At 31.8% G+C, this 20057-nt stretch overlaps 1 protein-coding gene across 2 annotated transcripts in view; it reads right to left on the bottom strand.

Moving 5' to 3' along the window:
* Positions 1–275: 275 nt before the first annotated feature.
* The window catches only part of LOC121116650 (protein amalgam), a 57439-nt gene continuing 37657 nt past the window's right edge, over positions 276–20057 (bottom strand). The window contains exons 7-11 of one of the 2 annotated variants that reach the window (XM_040710917.2): positions 5611–5739; positions 5411–5548; positions 5114–5290; positions 1826–2149; positions 276–1768 (exon numbers count right to left, since the gene is read on the bottom strand). In XM_040710917.2, coding sequence (XP_040566851.1) covers positions 1833–2149; positions 5114–5290; positions 5411–5548; positions 5611–5739 — 761 coding nt within the window. In that variant the 3' untranslated portion in view covers positions 276–1768; positions 1826–1832. Of the gene's footprint in view, positions 2150–5113; positions 5291–5410; positions 5549–5610; positions 5740–20057 lie in introns of both variants that reach the window. The other variant, XM_040710916.2, reaches the window with a different exon arrangement.

Here is a 20057-nt window from a genome sequence, read left to right as displayed (position 1 = left end):
TAAATAATTGGGTTTTTTTTAAATACAAATATAAAAAAGGATCTTTTGAACTTTTCTTATGGCATTGCCGTAATTTCCCAGTTCTTCTATCCCATTTGTAAGGGGCTCACTTGATCATGAATCTACAAGTTTCTACTATTATATGGTCTGGGAGTATTTAAGGGATGAATTGTAATTAGTACTTATTTGGCTATCTATGAACTGATTTGTAGCCATTTCTATTTTTATTTTAGGATGGAAGGTTGCGTGATACAATGAAGGTAACGACGTGCTAAAAGTCTTAAAACGGATATTATTTAATTCATAATGATCATGCTAAAAAAAGGTTTTTATAAGTGACATAATTTATCCAAGTATTCAAAAAACAATGGAAGCATTGAAGTGATAACGGTGTATTAATTAATTAATTAAATGTAATTTTTTCTATGTTATATGTATGTAATATTTAAGAGTGTATATATATATATTAATCAACAGGTAAGATAAGTTTAAATAAAATATTCTTGTTAACATATACTGATATGATGTAACTATAGTGCAGAAGTGTTGTAAAATCCTCGTGTATGTACACATAGATTAAACGAGAGGTAGGGAAAGTCCTCTTAATAACAAGTCCAAGTCGAGTATCAAGTCTTTCTAAAACATTTTTATCGAGTCCAGTTCGAGTTCTCCAATATCTTTTGAGCTTATTTTATGTCCATAATTTTAATATAAAGTCGATAGTGTGAAGGCTTTTCTTGAGTTTCATATAAGAATAAATAGGTCAATAGACTCTAAGGAATGAGGCGACTAACATATCAATAAGGAAAAGAAATTATCACTTTAAATTTGATTGGGTGACAAATTTTCTACTGTACTATTTTCATCTTTTGACTCTTGTCATTGTTGGGGATGCAGTATTTTTAAGAGAAAGATAATATTTTTATTTTCCTCGCGCTCTAAAAAAGTCACATGCCCAGTAACTTTTAAGATCCAGGGTGATCATGAGTGAACATAGTTTATAAACAGAGTAGGGACACAAAACTTGCTTTGCATTTAATTATGATTTTACCACTGTTGTTTTTAATTACAAGGTTTCATTATACCACCAAACGTAGGCTAAAACATAAGCAAATAAGTTTTATTGTCATTTAATGTCTGCGCCAGTATCAGTGTCAAAAAGGATGAAGAGGCCGTTGGCATCTCCATCCGTACTACCTACAATATCAAGAAGTAGATTACAATTCCATACAGCCAAGAAGAACCAAAACTTCTGTTGCAACAATATGGGTCTGGCCTTCCTCCATGTAGCCCTCCTCTAGCCCTGAATTCAACCCCCTGGATTTTGTAGTTTGGGTTGTTTCGGAGAAAAATGTGAGCCGCACCTTTCATCCAAATTTGGATTCGCTCCGAGCTACCATTATGACAGTGTAGTAAGCTGTGAACCCGGATTTTATAGTCAAGAGCTGACAATCTGTTCACTGGCGTTTCGAGGCTGTTATTACTTGTGAAGTAGATCATAATACATAAAAAATAGTGCAAAATATAGTGTTTAAATATATCCCAAATTGTTCGAAAGTAATCTTTTCTCGATTCCATATAAATCATGTTTTTTGTAATTTAGTCATGATAATGCAAGTTTTGGGTCTCCAATGAGTATAGGTTTTTTATTTGCTTATTATTTCAACCTTTCTTGTGTCCTCGTTCCTCGTAATATGTTTAGTCTTAGCGATTGAATCCAAGCCCAGTCGCAAGTTTCGAGTCCAATTCCCCACCTCTTTTTATTAAACTAATATATATTTAAGTATTATAAAGTACAGCTGGAGTGAAAACTGGCTATATTTACATATGGCTTAGAAAAACTGTTGAGTCATTAAAAATGGTAAGATGAGGATCAAACAATTAATGGAAAAACTCCTCTGCGAAGAACCAAAAAGTTGATGCTCACTCCTTCCATCTTTTTCAAAGTACTCGATTTCCTTTAAACCATTAAAGTCTTGTTTTTCTTTGTCTGAGGGAGTTTCTTGGATTATAACTTCGTTGAATAAGAGACTCCCTGGTAGGGAAGAGGATGAGGAAGAAGTTGTGAGGGACTGCTCAGCATGGTTATAATGAGAGTTTTTATTTTTATCCTTGTTTTTGGTACTGTAGTTCTCTGGAAGTTTGAGTTCTGAAAGGAAAAAAAATAAACAATCAGAATACATTTTGTAACACGTAACAAACACAATGTATATACTATATATGTATATATATATATTAAAGTCTACCAAAGTGGAAAAATAAAATATTTTACATTTGATTAATTCAAAACAAGGATATAACCTTAAAACGTCCAAAAATAATTCCCATCACGAAGGCGTTTAGAATAAATAATGAAAAAAAAAAGAAGATTTGTTTTAATGATGACATGATATCGAGTTTAATCGAGATACAGGATTTTGATAAAATTAAGTATTATAGACTAGAAATGTATCCTTCAACAGTATTCTTACAGTATTCCTTTAATTTTCCTCACGTTATGAGTATTTTAGTCTTGAAAATATCACAGGTAATGAATTATACTCTTTTGATACTGCGTATAACACGTATACATTTTGATTTGTTTCTTTATTTTTAATATTCAATTCTCGTTTTTTACTAAGAAGTGTCTAATATATTATTACCAAATATACTATCAGAGTTCATTTATGCTAAATTAAAAAAATAATAACATATATCGAACTTACATTTAAATATGACACACTTTTTAAAATTATTTTTGTATATGTATGATGAATAGCAGTCCAAAATTTCGTACAAAAAAATTGGGATTGGATTGAGATAGTCTGCTTTTGAATGTTTTTACCTATAGAAACATCATAACTACCTCATTTATGATACAAATTTTTTGGTTGTGTGGCATTTCACATACTATAAATCAGGGTTGTAGATTTTTTTTGATTAAAATCGATTTTTATTAAGAAAATTTTAACAGCAGTAATACAAAAAATAATTGTTAATTAATGGACACTATTAGTGTTATTTACACATTCACAACGCTAGATACCGGAGGTGCAGAGTCGGAGTCGAACTCGCCCGGAGTTGGGGATTTCGCCCTGATTTGGAGTTGGGCTCGCTAGTTGTAGGATAACTCGCGAGTCCGGGTCTGTATAAGCCTGTGTGGTCCACAATCTTGAAGAAAACAGCTAGACAATCATGGCTCTTGCGGCAAATCTATTATTTTAGTTTAATTTTACATTATTTACCTACATTAGCAAACTTACAAGTTTTTTCTTTTTCATTTCTTTCCTTGCGCCAAACAAAGGAAGAGTATAAAGTACTCTTCATAATCTAATGCACATCTAATATAATATATTCCTTGTGAAGAGTGATTAACTCAGTGCCTCAATTCCTGTTTAATAGTCACACAGTAAGGATTTCAACCTTTTCTGGACGAAAGAATGATGCATTTTGGCAATATTTTGACAAATACCCTCAAAATCTGGTAAAGGTTGCAGATACAAGTGCAAAGACTGCCATCTGGAGATGTAAGGTATTGTGGAAAGATTAAATTATCACAGAGAGAGGTGTTAGCAAAACAACAAGAAGCGGCATCCACAGAGGAGGAGCTTGATGATCCAGTTAAGTAAGTTAGTATCTGATAAATAAGTACTGTACGTATTAAGATTTTTTAAAGACATAAAAGTCAAAGACAAAAAATCTTCATACCAGTCTTGATGAACAAGTTGTTAGAATGATATTTGCATCAAACTCTTTATTTTTTCTTCTGCAGCATCCTCAGTTTCCCAAGATGGTCAAGACAATTAGGCCAGGTTATACTCGACCATCACGACAACAAATTGCTGATGAATATTTACCTATGACTTATGAGAAGGAATATGAAAATGGTGCAAATTCCCTGAAAAATAAAACTGTATGTCTTGCAATAGATGGGTGGTCCAACATTCATAATGAACATTCATTATTTGTGTTACTTTTACCAAAATGCAGAAACTACTAGAATAATCAACTGAACATGATATTATCTCTTATGGCTGGGCAGCACATCTTCTAAATCTACTGGCTCATGACCTAGCAGTTGATAATGTAAAAGAGCGTGTGCGTTTTGTAGTCTAATATTTCAGGCATAATCATCATGCAGATGCAAAATAACGTCAAAAGGTGGTCAGCGTCTGACAATGCCCCAAGATACTCCATGGAACACTATGTCAGACTGCCTCAAGATTTATGTAAATTACTGGGCAATTCTAATGAGGTATGTGAAGTTGAAAAAGAAAGGATTGATCCAGCTGTAAGATTAAGGTATCCAATATTGGATTCAAACACTCTGCTGAGGAGCTATTGGCTCGATTACAGTCAATAGCTAAGGCTCTATATGAGGTAGAAAGGGACAAATGCACTATTGCTCAAGCAATATTTGAGAAGAGTTATGTGACCACCTCAAAAACAACCAGGAAGTGGAAAAACTGGTGAGAAAAGGTATAAACAGTTAATTACCAAGATCCATCTTCTTGCAAACATGCTTGATATTTCACTGCAGGGGAAGGAACTGAATGAAGAAGAGATGAATATGGCAATGAGAAATATCCAGTACTTTTCCTATCATCATTCAGTTTTAGGCTATATCACCTACTTTTCCGTGATTTAAGCTTACAGAACCTTTGACCAAGACCCTCTCAGCTACTGAATTATGGGAAACTTATGCAGATTTATGTGTAGTCACGGCACTGACATTTTCTCTGCAGTTGATCAACTTATGACTGCTGTAGCCTCGTCATCAGGAGTAGAACGGGTCTTCTCATCTTTTTGAGTAGTGCATTCTAAGCTGAGGAACCGCCTTGGTACAGAGAAGGCAGCAAAACTTGTTTCTCTCTTCAAGTCAATGACTAAATAACTGAGGAATAGACAACACTTGTCCCAGGGCATAATGTTAAGTTCTGCTTGTCTGTTAAAGGTCGGTTAAAGCGCAGTATTGGGGGCAAAGGATTTTTATGCTGAATAATATATGCCTTTTATTTTCTTTCTACAAAAGGGTCTAGTAATAAATGTTTTTTCATTCATCTAAAGTGTGTCAGAATTAAATGTAAATGTAAATAGGGTAAATATAGATTGTAAGTGTATAAAAAATATTTACGTTGAAGAGTAATGGTTCCAGAGACATTTCCAAGTGAACTACGAGAAATGCATGTGTAATTTCCAAAATCCACGTTACGTACATGATTTATTGTTAGTGAGAACGATTCTGAGTAAATGGAGAGTGCTTCTTCGCTAATACGAAATCGGTGACTGGGATTGATGGAGCGTATTCGAACTAGGATTTTAGAAAGCAAAGAAAAATAATGATAGAAATAATAACACACAAAATACAATTAGGATATATAATGAGATATGTCTAAATTAAATGTACATGTATTTTTTATTCATTGATTACCTTCGTTATTTGGTCTCATGATACTCTTTTCCCAATAATTGACAGTTTTTGGAGATGCCTCGACTTCGCAAGGTAGAGTAACTGTTGAGCCAATGGAAGTGGCAACCAATTGAGCCTGTACACGTATGATTGGAGGAACTATTGAGTAAAAAATATGGAAATGAAATGGTCACAAATAATAAAAATAATGAATTACTCACATTGAACGGTAACCATGATTCTCTTTGAGACTGGGGAAGGAATACCATTGGCTGCAATACATAAAAACGCTCCAGTATCTGCACGACTGAGTCTTTTCAGATGTAAATACGGTCCTTTAACTATTTTCACTGAAAAATAATAAATATAAGGATTAGGGGTTCTTTCTAGGGATCCCGGGATTTCTCGGAGTTTAATCCCCAGGGAAAAACTCATAGGAAATATTTCTTTTCACGAGAAATCCGGAATTCAATTATTTCATAACATAAGTTTAAAATAAATAAATAATGAAGAATTTTTCAGCTTAAAGTTTTTACTACAACAAACATTCAATAAATTTCTAGTTCTTTTTCATTTTGAAACCCCATGCACACATGCCCATACATATTTTCAAAAACAAAAAGGGTTACATGGATTCTAATGATGTGCCAGTTGAACATTAGTCATCGGGTTGGGTTTTGTATTTCACATCGTGAAGTGTCAGTACTTATTTATTTAATTCAGTCCAATCCAGTCTTAGGGGGGGATTTTTTTGAAAAAAAAATCAATTACTAAATTTTTTGGAAAAAATTTCAAAAATACATAAATATTCTCAAAAAATTTCAAAAATTTAGAGTTGTTCACAAAAAATATAATTTCAAATATAAAAATTTTTATACAATAGTTTGATGGTTCCAGGACTTTATGGGGACAATGGATTATATGGAAACAGTTTTGTATCTATTTATTTGCCGTCTCATTAAACTCCAAAAAATGTACTACAATGAGACAGCAGATTATAGAAATACCTCAACTAGTTCAAACTCTTAGTAATATTGGCATGATGCAAAGCCCTATAAGCATATAGCTTTGATTATTTTCTCTTTCTTCCCATAGATCAGTCTTCTTCCCTTCTGTTTCTGTCCTCTTTATTTCTTCTTGCAGATTTGTCCTATTCTTCCTTTTTAGAATAAGTTTCGGCTCAAACTACTAATTTTATCCATATTTTTAGAATCGGAATAAAAATGAGCTCAACTTAAAAAATGATCCTATATTTAGTGAAGTCATCACTATTATTTCTATATATTTTGTTCAAAGATGACTGGAAAAGCCTTACTTTAAGGCATTTAAATTCACATTATAGTCATAGTTATCATAATAAACTGTCCAATATTTAGGTTGTCGCTAAAACTACCTCTATATAGTACCCATATTGTCCACTGTCTCCATAATGTCCGGCTACCAATTTCAATTATTACATTCTTCGAAGAAAAATTTCCAAAACCCATAGCTATTTCCAAAAAAATCGAAAAATCCATAACTATTCTCAAAAAAATTTCAAAAATTCAGAGCTCTTCAGAAAAAACCGAAATTTTTTGTCAATAAATTTCTAAAATTAAATTTCAAATGTTAACTTTTTTGGAAAAAAATTTCAAAAATCCATAAATATTCTCAGACAATTGAATTTATTGGAAAAAAAAAAAATTTAATTAAATTTAAAATACTCTAGCAAGAATAAAAGCTTTCTTAGTATTTTTTTTTTTGGAGGGGTTGGAAGCTATAGCCCCTCTCGCCCTCTCCTGTGGACGCCCCTGTATTATTCCTTAAAGCCGTCGATCCTTCGGACTTTCAATATTAGAATCAATTTAAAAAATAATAATAAAGTTAAAATGACGTCATCAAAGACTGAACTTTACAAGGTCTTAACACTAATATTCATGACTGAACTGAACTGGACCGAGACTGAATTGTTTTAAGTCCTTAATAAGGAGTGACACAGCACTAATATAAAATCCAACTCTACAAAAAAAAATTCTCGTTTATCACTTGATATTTCTTATTTGTTGTAGCTGTATCGGGTTACAAAATTATAGAAAGTGGGACCTGCGGGATCTGAGGAAACAAAACTGTGCACTATTAATGATAGAAAAAAGCAGGAATTGGGAATCAATTTGTAAGGCTATCTTAGTACTTTCTCTTAAAATATAAAATAATTCTTAAATTTCACAGTATTTACTATTAGCAAACGGGATCCAGATATTTTTCGGGATTCCGTCAATTGAAATAAAATATATATGGTTATTTCCATTAGAAAATTTCACAAGAAAACGGATTTGAATATAATTTTGTTATGTTGAATTATTGATAGTAGACTAGCTCAAAATTAGATTTTGGATCTCTAACTCAATTTCACTTTGAAATTGAGGCCTTAAAGATTAAAGACCTTAAAGACATTAGCAATTTAAAGAAGATTTGATTAACAAGGATAGGCAACTTACAGGGTGGTCTAGATAAATTAAGAAAATCTTTAAAGGCTTTTAACAAATTAATTAGATGAGGGAGATTCATAATTTTAGTATTATCTGAAAGTTACATTTAATTACTTATAATCAGATTCGCTTCTTTTGATAATCTTGGGCACATAAAATTTTGCCAAACTTTGTGAATCAAAAATTGTCAAATTCAAATTATTTAAATAATAAGGGACTTTGTTATTTCTTAATAAAATTCACCAAATAAAATTAATTGATTTTATTAAAATAGATATAAAATAAGGTGACAGACATTAAAAGATGGTTATAGATTGGACTCAAATATTATATGTATTTATTACACGGAGACTTTATGTATAGTAAAATATATGAACATACGAAATACTGTGGGTTACATGAGGTCACATAGCTAAAGATAGAAGTGGTTGATATTGCAAATATTTATTTCTTTTATCAAGAAAGTGTTATTGATTCTTGTTTGTCCTTTTTAAGAAAATATTTTTGTATCTTTTTTTTTAGTAAATATATTTTGGACCTTTAATTTTAGATATGGTATTTTATAAATACTAATTTTGGATTTTCGTTCTTTTTTAAGTTAAAAATTGTATTCTTTCAGGATCTGGATCAAGTCAAAGTTTATTCCAATTGTAATTTACGACCCACTAGAACAAAAAAAGAATTTTGACATTTGTAAGCAGCAACTTAAATGCTCAAAAGCTCCTTTCAACGATCCTATAACTAAATTTTGTAACAACATATTATTTAATTTAAAAAGGTTAATGTCTCTATTGACTTAGTTATGCAGGAGGGATGTACACTGTGAGTAAATAGATATTACATTGACTCCAACATTTCCTATAGATAATCCATGAACGTAAATTGAGCCTAATCTCATAGGGAGGGGGGAGATGGGGAAATTCAATGTGCAAGGTATGTAACTTATGATATGAGTATGATTAAATTTAAGAATGAACAAAGTGAAAAATAGCTATGTCAATTGAGTTGTATGTTCCTTTCGTATTTGAGGTACTGGAATAAAAAGGGAATTTAATAGGTGAACATTTTTCAAATATGAAAAAGCACGTCTGTTGAGCAGGAGAAGTTTATTATCATTATTATATCTACGGGGTGAAACCTTGAAACTTACACACTTGTATTATATCAATTGTAGAGGTTATGTGTGAGGAAACTAAAAATGTCTGCAATTTTATAGGTAACCATGGATCAGAAGCACCTGTTTTTTTTTGTGTTTTTTTAATCGGACGAAAAATATCATCGCAGCGAGATTCAAGGCTTATGCCGGTCATCAATTCTCCTTTGTACGGATCACTCTCCAACAGGGGTGACCAGGCTGATGGGAATGTCTCGTAACATGTTAAGAAGAGGCTAGACCACAATGAGACTATAGAGAGAAAGGAGGGCTCTCCGAAATAGCCCATCATTAATGTGGATGGCCTCAAGGACGCCCCTGATTTGGTTCTCAGAGGGTTACAGGCTTACGACAACCAAGTCAATGGACATAATTAAGTCCAAGCAGGTTCCCTGTATCCAGAAAAATGTCCACGGCAGCAATGATGTCTTTCAGTAAGAAACTGTGAAAATTACTCAGACCTTCTTAGCTAACAATATGGCTTTCGGGGATAAGAGAATGCTGCCGCACATCAAGAGGAGGGCCTGTAGCATCTGTCACTTGAACGTTGAAGCCATAAAGGCCTCCGCCGACGAGGAGTGGGCTGTCATGGACCCAAACTTCATTCGTAATAATTGAAACTCTTAAATTAAAGAATGGCAGGCTGTTTTTTTTTCTTTTCAAGTGTGTAAGTTTCAAGTTTCTATCCGGTATATGGTATGAGTGTATTATTGTCTGTCATATTTGAGAGAGAGATACATTCTGGATGTGTCAGAAGACAACTTATTCCTATGAAATTCACAGGGTGTCTCTATTATACCATTAAATAATATATATAGTGTATCTGTATTTGAAATCGAGATGAATAGCTACTATTAGTGTTACGAATATGTTTATACCGGTTCCGGTACTACAAAAGTGATCATTGGTATTTTGATTCTTATTCGTCTAAGATAATAAAATTAATGACATCTTAATTTGGCATCTTTTCAAAGAAAAATAGCTATCCATCTTAAACCTCTCAATGAAAAGTTGTTTAACGAAAAATAAACAACTACCCCGGTATAAAAATACCAAAGTTCGGTTTATTCAGTGTATAGACAAGGGGGACGTCAACCCTCTGATATGATTAAAAAAAACTGTGTACAGCAAAACTTTAAATATGTACTGTCATGATGAAACATGGATCAGAAGCACCTGTTTTTTTTTTTTGTTTTTTTTAATCGGACGAAAAATATCATCGCAGCGAGATTCAAGGCTCAGGGCGGGCATCAATTCTCCTTCGTACAGATCACTCTCCAACAGGGGTGTCCAGGCTGATGGGAATGTCTCGTAACATGTTAAGAAGAGGCTAGACCACAATGAGACTATAAAGAGAAAGGAGGGCTCTCCGAAAAAGCCCATCATTAATGTGGATGGCCATGGCCTCCTCCTCCTCATGGCCTTTCAAGTAAAGACGTATTTTCCCCTAAAAAATATTTCAACAAAGTTCAAATATTAACTTGATAATATATTACATTCGATCAATAATAAAATTACATGAAATTTTAAACCGTTCCTCAATTCATAACATTAATCCAGAATATGACTTAACATTCTATAAAATTATACTAATTGCGATTTAGTAGTTTGAGTTTTTGTTGATGAGATCTATGAAAATAAGTTAATTGCTTTAGTTTTTAATGAACAAAAAAACATTTTTTTATTGTCCATTCCGACTTTCTCATCACATATATAAATAATTGTTATTTTTTCAAAATATCCAACTAAAAGTTAATATTTTAAATTGCAAAAAAGAAATTTTACAAAAACGGAGTTTTTTCCCAATAAATTAAAAGCACATGAAAGAATTAAAAGTTGTTAAAAGATGAGGTAGAATTCCTCATATAAAATGCAAACAGTTTAAAAGTAATTGGCTAAATATATATGTAACGATTACTGTGTCAGGCCTGCAGGAAGAGAAGTCCTTTTTAATATGTAATCATAAATTATCGTGAGAGTCTTTGCTATCCACTTAGCATCCCCTTTAAAGTCATTTTATCCTCTCATAGTAAGATCAATGAGCCAATTTAACAACTTGAGATTTATGCTAAACTTATCTGTAATGATGCTCTCCACCATAATAGAGGTCTCACTCAATCACGGAAACAAAATAAATGGAACGAACATTCTACTGCTTCTTTGCAGATAAAACATCTACGACCTACGACTTTGTGGTATACACCAAGGATGTACCAAAACTACTTCTGTGACTATGTAGTAAGAGGGTTTGAGTGTATTATTCTTGACTTCATCTTCCATACTAAGGTTTTTCCAGAACTTTACCATCAACAAAACTTGGTGTTAATTGTTATTTTCTTGTTATGATTTTTTGGTTTTTTTCCTTTCCACTGAATCAATTCCTATAAAGAAGGGGATTGGCAGAACTTCTTGTAGGAATTTAGCAGCACGAGTCAAGAAAGTGACCCCATACATGAATAATCCAATCGGCAATGTTCCTGGTGAATCTTTTCAGATCGCCTGTTGAAGTTAGGGCATGTTCTTAAAGTACTCATGGACAGCTCCTCTAAGGAAAATAGCAATTTTTTGAATTCATTTTCATAATTTTAAAAAGGCAAAATTCTTTGAACGTGACTAACTCCACGGATAATCTGACAGATTTAAAATTGATACAATCAGATCTGTTGCTATGAAATATTTCAAAAATAATAAAAATTTTATGTCAAGTAATTAGAAACTGATATATTCTGGAAAACCCAACATTTTTTGAAACTTTTTAGAATCGCCAATAACTAATTAATCATATCCTCATCTATAAAATTAGAGTAGTTTACAATTTAATTTTTCAAATTCTTAGCTAAAATAACTATCCCTCTTAAATTTCTTCTTGAAAAGTAGTTATTCAATGAGAAACAAAATTGAAAAAAATAGGATTTTCAAAATATTAAATGTATACTATTATTATAAAACAATAATAAATATTTTCTGACTTAAAAACTTGTTTATTTGTCTTTTGGAAAAAAGAAGTTATGTTGTTGCATCTTGTAGAGGGTTGATCGTATCTAGTGGTACACATTCTATCATTTTCAATTCGGAATGACATCGATGAAAAATCACGAAGGAGGACAGTAAGACAAAACAAGATCCCTGAACAGAGTAGGCTGAGACGGTTGGAAGTAGCAAAGAAGATTCTAAATGTTCTCATGACCAACAAAAATTCAGACAAAGTTTTGCTCTTTTCTGATGATTTTTTTTCCACTGGGAATAAGTAGAACAGCTGCTACATCACAACCGACAATACAGATAATGTCTCATCTTGAGCGAGACATGTCTTCAGAACAAAAAAAATCCAGGCGGAACAATGGTCTTGGGCGTATTTGTAGAGAAGAAGGAGTGATTCAATGCGGATGCTTACATCGGACTCCTCGATAAGAAAGTTCTACCTTGTGCTAGAAAAAAAGTTTGGGGACAACTTTGCTTTCATTCAAGACGGAGCCCCGTGTCATCAAGCTGCTAAGACCAAGGCCTTCGTGAGATACAACTTTAAGGACTTTTGGGATCTTAGCATGTGACCGTCCTCCTCTCTAGACGCAAAACCCTTGGACTACTCTATCTAGGCGTGTCTGGAGGAGAGAGTGTGTCCAGTTTCTAGAGATTTCCATCAAGATGGAGTGGATAAGCTCGAGTTGTACTATAAATTCGAGGTCTAGAAGGGATTTAGGTCTGGTATTGAGGTAATTATTAAAGCTCAGGGGCAACATATTGAATAAAAGTTTTGCCAAGCCCTATTTTCAGTTCATTTTGTGAAAAAAATGTCCTCACTAAACCTCCCGTTTAAATTTTACTCTTGAAAAAAAAAAATGTGTAACACTAGATTTTTGTAAAGAATCTATTCACAGAACCATTATATCAATAATCCTCTACTTAATCATGGTAAGACCCACAAGGCTACAAATTAGTATTCATAAGCGATTTCATTCATAATTTACGAAGAATATTATTCAATTTATTCGTTTGAAATAGTGTAATAAATCTATGAATATATTAAAAATCGATATTATCCCTAAATATTTTTCAGTTATTTATTACATCCATCGTGTGTTATTATTAATATTTTTTTTATTTTGAGTATAATTTCCAAATGTATATTATATTATATTACGGGGTAAAAAATAGATTTTGTATGTGTACAATTTTTATATCACTTTATGTTTGTTATTTTTAACATTGAATGCTTTCAAGAAGTGTAAATATTATGTGTATTGAATACTAATTTGTCATTGTGTTTATTCTGCAAGTATCGCATTAAAAATCATTCCATAGAGTCTTTTTAATGGAATATATATATATATTATCCCTTAACAATAAAAAGAAATTGTAACTCATAAAAACTATTTGAATTTTACAACCATGTATTACTATGTTTCACATCAAAATAACAATTTTTAGCAGGGGCGTCCGTAGGAAGGGGTGTAGCCCCTCCCCACAAACTAAGGAGTTTTAGCTTTTTACTAGAAATTTATTTCCGAACAGTTTAAAATTTGAAATTAATTTCTAAAAAGTTTAATATTTGAAATTTATTTTTTTAATTTTTTGTGAACAGCTGGGGATTTTTTAATTTTTTTACAAGGAACAAAGCCCCTTACTCCAAAATGTAATCCTATGGACGCCCCTGTTTAGGGATGTAATTTTAACGTTATGTCCAAATTGGACGTAAGAGCCGACCATTGACGTCATTATCAGTATTAAAGTGGCTCAGTTTTTACAGAGGGACCTTGTGTACATTTTAACGCACCTATGCAACAGATTTACACCAGGTTTTAGAAAAAAGTTTGAGGCACACTTCAGTAGATCGGTTTGATTTACAAATTTTTATCAATTTCGATTATAGGTATTGGAGAAAAGTTTTTATATGGTACGAAAAATACAAATGCCAAATTGCATTGTCTTACGTCGTCATCTTTAGATAGCACATCTCGATCAAATTATGAAAAAGGTGAAAACTCTTTTTTTAGTGAATATAGATACTAAGAATTCATTTTTAGTAATTTTGGTAAAATAATTTTGATAGACATTGTTTTAACTTATAAAAAATATAAGAAAATTTTCTTTTTTAAATTGTCCTATGGAACCAAAAAAATGAAAAAAAGTTATGGAATTTTGATAATCTGCGTATACATTTACATTTTCAGAAATGAAGGATAATTTTTTTTTCGCTCCATTTTATCAATAGGGTAACTTTAGAATAGAAACTTTATTAATATTTTTTATAGATTAGAATAATGTCTCTCATAATTAATAAAGGTTAAATAATGATTAAGGCTGTGTTTAAATCCTTATTGACAAAGTCAAGAACTTTTGTATCCTCTCAAACTTTGAACGGGATGTGCTACCTAAAGATGACATCGTAGGGCAATGAAATTTAAGTTATTTTCTAACCATAAGAAAACTTTTCCACACTATCTATAATCGAAATTCGAAAAAAGTTGTAAATAAACCCGTTCTACTCTTCAGTTTGCCAATTCCAAAAACACTGCCGATGTAAAAAAATACGCCCGATTTTGATCACTTAATATAGGGGTCCATTCCTTGAGAAATTTTCACGAGAAAAGGGATTTGATTTGGTATGGGGTATTCTTGAAAGTAAACCAGCTCAAAAATGATCTTTTGATTATGTACCTCCATCCAACTCTGAGTGCTAAGGTCTTGAATATGAAGAAATTAGCATTTTGATAAATTTATGATTATCGATATCTCGTAAACCAAACTAAGGATAGTCAAGTATAGTACATCTTTGAAAAGGCAGATAGCAAAATAAAACTTTTGTTGAATTTTTAGAGAGAAGATAAGATTCAACTTTTTAATACTATTAATGCAAGAAAATATTATGAAATTATATCTTAAAAATGAAGAGTAAACTCCATGGGCAGGACCTCCTAAGCATCCCATTGAGGGAGTCAATACTATTGTGATGGATGCTATTGGACTTCCTCACTACGACACTTCACCAATAATAGTCCAGAGGGTTGAGGTCGGGAGATGATGGGGGCCAGAAGTCAGAGGACCAGAGATTTCCCCCATTTCCTTACTTTAGTCAAACTAAAAAATAGGTTGTCAGATGTCGTAAATTTGTATGAAAGTCATATAAGTTTATAGCCGGTACACTATATGTATATAACGAGTGGTTCATTAAAATTTGAAGAATTTGAATTTTTAACTTGAACAATAAATAATTTAATTATATGTAATTTAAACAAGATTAATTCTATTAATTTATATGTATGTTTCTACTCTCTTAATCATTAATGAAGTAACCGTTAATAGTAATGATGGCTTCCAGCTGGCGGTTGAAGGCCTGAAATCCACGGCAGATGTAGTCGATGAAGTCAAGGGGGTGGCATCAGGGCCGTAGCGGCGCCAAAAGTGTCAAAAAAAAGTTTTAAAAAAATATTCAAAATGGTCTTGCAACGGATAAGATGGTTTTTTACCTTAGCTGCTGTCAAATGAGGGCTCTTCACCCCTAAAAGGCTCTTTCCCCTCCCTTTTGTATAGCTCTCTGGGCGGTCTGGTATTAAAGCCCAAGATCTCTTCCATGGCCCTCATGGACTTGAGGGATTGGCCTGGGTTGTTGTCTTTAACTTCTTCGGATTTCGTTTGACCTTTTTGACAGAGCCCTTATTTATCTTCAACGTTTTGATCTTACTGACGGCGTAGACGGTGGTCCTGGAAACGTCCAACTGTTTGGAGTATGCGAATGAAAATTCGGTGTTCGAATGTCCTTTTCTGGACTTGTACATACACTAAAGAGCTCAGGGTTGTTTTGTTTTGTAACTATTTCCTTATAAGTTAATATACATTCAAATATGAATTAATTTCAAGTACTGAACCTTGAGTAATTATTGAATTAGTAATAGTATTGATTTCAATTAATCACCCGGTATATATATATAAAAGAAAACATATTTTTGGGCATTTGTGAGTTGCTGGCGCCGGTCTCCTTATGTATGGCAATCACATGAAAGCAAAAATAAAAAAACCAGATTTTTTATTTATTTACAAAAGTGGAGGTCTGTTCATCAGTTTCTTCTGTGAATATGGATTACACTTTATACCAACATAAAGGTAGTTATAATATATATTATTTTATATGGTTCTGTCTAAATAGAAATAATACATGTAGAGGAGGGTGAAGAAGAAGAATATGGAATCTTCTCCTTCTTTATGACTTTGTCGTCAATAATTTATTGTTTCCATAGATATACATACATACAGAAGATGTATAACTAAGGAGAAGGTATCCGAGGAGGGTTTACGTAATGAAAAATATATAAATTTCAAAATAAAGCTCGGGAGACGATGATGTTAATAATGATAATAGCATTAGAGCACACATAGGTAGTATGAATTTGACAGAGGAAGGGTCTGATACCTACATAACTACATTCGAGCCTCTGCAGTGAAATCCATGTTGACTAGGATTACTTATTATTTAAAGAGACAAAACATGGATATTTTGGTATTTACAAAATATTTGTTATTTACATAGATAGAAAATGATATAGAAATAATGATTATAAATGAATATCTGCATAGAAAAGTGAGTTATTTTCTAAAGTAAAGCGTACAAAAAAAAACATGGATCCTTAAGCTTAACTATCATAAATTAGGTTAATTTATCTTTATACACGACTTTACTGGAGGGATCTACGATATGTGTACATATGTATATGATATGCAGATTAGGGTGATTACAGATTACAACTATAAAAAAGTCTTGTAATTTCCTGTAACGTCAATTCATAAATTTTTCCTAAAAAATGACAGATATATCCATACTTTTCTTCAATTGACAAAAAAAATCACGCATAAATTATAAAATACTAAAAATCTGTGAGGAGATATTAAAATAATATTAAATACCGACATGTTAAAAAAAACAGCTGAAAATTAACACACTGACAATTTGTAGAATACTTGGAAAGACAGCTGCTTAGCTGTCATGACGTGTGAGTATATAAACACAAACCATATTCCCTATCTAGCAATGATAAGTATGTATAGACAGAAATAACAGAGATGTAGATTCCTCAATTATCCTCTGAGTTCAACAAGGACCTAAACCTATAACTCCACAATAGTTACTTAGATTTACTCTTCGTCTTTCATGCAATAATGATTACTTTATCCTTATTAGTCTCTCTTTAAAAATGATGACAGCTTCGAAAAGTAAAAAAATATATTTTCAAGTAGCAGTTAGAAAAAGAGTGCAAGCTTCAAATTTTCATATTATTTTAATTTTTGTCTGTAAACGGAGTTCAAAAACACATGCTACAAGACTGGTGGAGGAACTGAGAAATTACTACCATGATATAACATAATTTAGAGTGACGGGACGAGTACACTATAAATGATATAAGCCCATTCCGACTCTTTAATATTTTAAATAATAGTTAAAAAATAAAGGATTATATTTTAGGGGAGCTTGGGTTTGGGAATTTTTTTGAAATAAAGTTCAAAAATAAAAATTAGAAAAAGTAAATTATATTTCAATTATTAAATTTTATAGAAAAAAAAAAAAAAATTCGTTATTTGTATTTTTTTTTTTTTTTTTTTTGGGGGGAGGGTCCTATTTTATTCATAACTTAGTGGAATTACAAATTACAAATTATTTTACCAATGTTGATCTTGATTCTAGAAAGTATACCCGATTCTCCAATTCCAATTAATCTTCCCATCATTATTAATTTCAGAAGGGCAATTTTCATATTTTTATGAAAAAAAAATATTTATTAGATAATAATAGCTCAATGTACTGTAATTTGAACACACTTTGACCTAAATCCGATCCCGTATGAGTGAGTGCATCACGGCCGAGTTTTCCCCTTACTCATATAGGTGGGTAGGTGAGTAATTAAATACACTCAGGATGTTTTCAGTTTTAGTCATTTGTCAAAATGAAGAAACACGATCACTTTTCATGTAGTGTTTAAATAATTAGAAATTTTCAAAATTCTTTTACCTCAAATAACTTCATAAATAGTTATTTGAGTGTATTAAAACCGATGCCTTATTCCAAATTGGTTCGGATAATCCAGATCGGGTAATTGAACCCGACTTTGGGACTGTTTATGAATGATTAAAATTTTTCCTTAAGAAGTAAAATTGTTGTTATCGTTGTTACTTCATAAATTTAAATTAATAAAATATTGACATTTGAGTAAAATAATCAGTTATACCCAATGGTTTCAAATGGTAAATGACAGCCGATTACATTTTTGAAATTTTTGATTAAGCGTCTATTTCTTCAAAAAGTGCAACAGATAATGCAGACATTTTTATATTAAAAAGATATAATCATTCCAAAAACCATAATTTGACTGTAAAATCAATATTATCAATTCTTGGACCCTTTATGCAAGATTAATATTTTTTCAATGAATTAAAATTGCTACTTCGTGGGATAATTAAAGCAGTGATTAAGGCCCACGGAGGTTATATTTAAAATCAAAATGCAATTACTATCCGTACAATTAAATAAAAACAAAAATCGTCAGAATGCATTTGTTCAGGATCTGGAAGAGGTCAAAGTTTGTTCTAATATCAAGCCTATCGCAGGTGTATATTTTTGATACAGGTATAAATTCGACTATTTAAATCTATCAACTGTGTTTTTGTTCAATAGTAATATGACAAATGGGGATTTGAACTTATGTTATTTCATTTCTCAGTTCTTCTGTGACATAATATATATATAGAATATAGTAGTGGGTGCACTTGAGGTTCTAGTATTATATGTATAAACTATGTAAAATAAGTCCCAAAAAGAAGAATACCCACGTAAACCAGACTCAATTTTGAGAAAAATAATTCTAGCTTGATTTTTTATTGACGAGTCAGATACCTATATTAATTTAACATTTGTGTAAGACGCTCTTGTATATTTTAGAGACCTCCATAAAGAAATTGTATTTACTGAGTTGGTTGTTTCATGGGAAAATAGTACCTTGCTTAAATATTGAAGGAGTTTTAACCCCAATTCTCTCGTGATTCTCGCACAAATATATATTTCAGGAACCCGGGATGTAATATCTAAGATACGTAGTTAGATGCACCACATGTATGTCTGGATTTATTTGTAAACCATAAAACAACTAGTTCCATCTCTTAGTTTTTCTTTGATCATCATATGTAAATGTATCTTAACAAACTACTATACCTATTTGATTGTGTGAAGAGAAGAAAAAATTGCATACGTCACGAGGATAAATGATAAACAAACATCATCTGTGGTATATTATAATCTTGCAGCGGGAAAAGTTTTTACGTAGCAAAGTAAATTTACTAAAGCTAATAGGCGTTTTTTGTTCTATTGGGTATACTTAATCCTTTCTAGATACATGGAAGTCTATTGACGACATTTTTTTTCCTTTTTTTTTTTTTCGGTTGACCCATAAATCCTTTCATCTTATATCATATATACAAAAAGTATAAAATGTCGTCATACTACGTTAAAAATACGAGGCGTGTTTTTAATGAACTTGTTCCAATGAATACAGCTACAATTTACAAATGTTAATATACTTCATATCTAAAAAATATAATAATAAGGTATTATGTCGATCATTATGAGAATCCTTAGCAAAAGCGAAAGTTCAAATAACATAAATATTCATGGAGATATTACATGTTTTAACTGCTATCCATAGCCATGTGAAAAACTCTACACTTCAGTCTTAATGGATAATCTTTCAATCCCTTTTTACTAACTATGTCGAGCAAAAAAAGAAAGTGGTTTGACGAATACCTACAATATGGATTCACTTATATAAAGGAGCGTTATGGGAGTTAACATCCTCAATGCATGATTTGTACTGCCAAGTTGAGTAATTCTAGTCAAGCACCTTTTATACTGAAGGAACAGTTACCAAAGCTGCATGGATATGGGAAATTCAAGAACACACACTTGCTAAATTCAAGAGGAAGAGAGCCAAATTTGATGAAAAGGCTACATTGACTGTTCTCGGCTTTGTACCCATCAACATATCAATCATTACACCATTGTATGAAG

This window comes from Lepeophtheirus salmonis, chromosome 4 (genome assembly GCF_016086655.4).
Source record: "Lepeophtheirus salmonis chromosome 4, UVic_Lsal_1.4, whole genome shotgun sequence".
NCBI lineage: Eukaryota > Metazoa > Arthropoda > Copepoda > Siphonostomatoida > Caligidae > Lepeophtheirus > Lepeophtheirus salmonis.
This window is presented reverse-complemented; position numbering and strand designations above follow the sequence as displayed.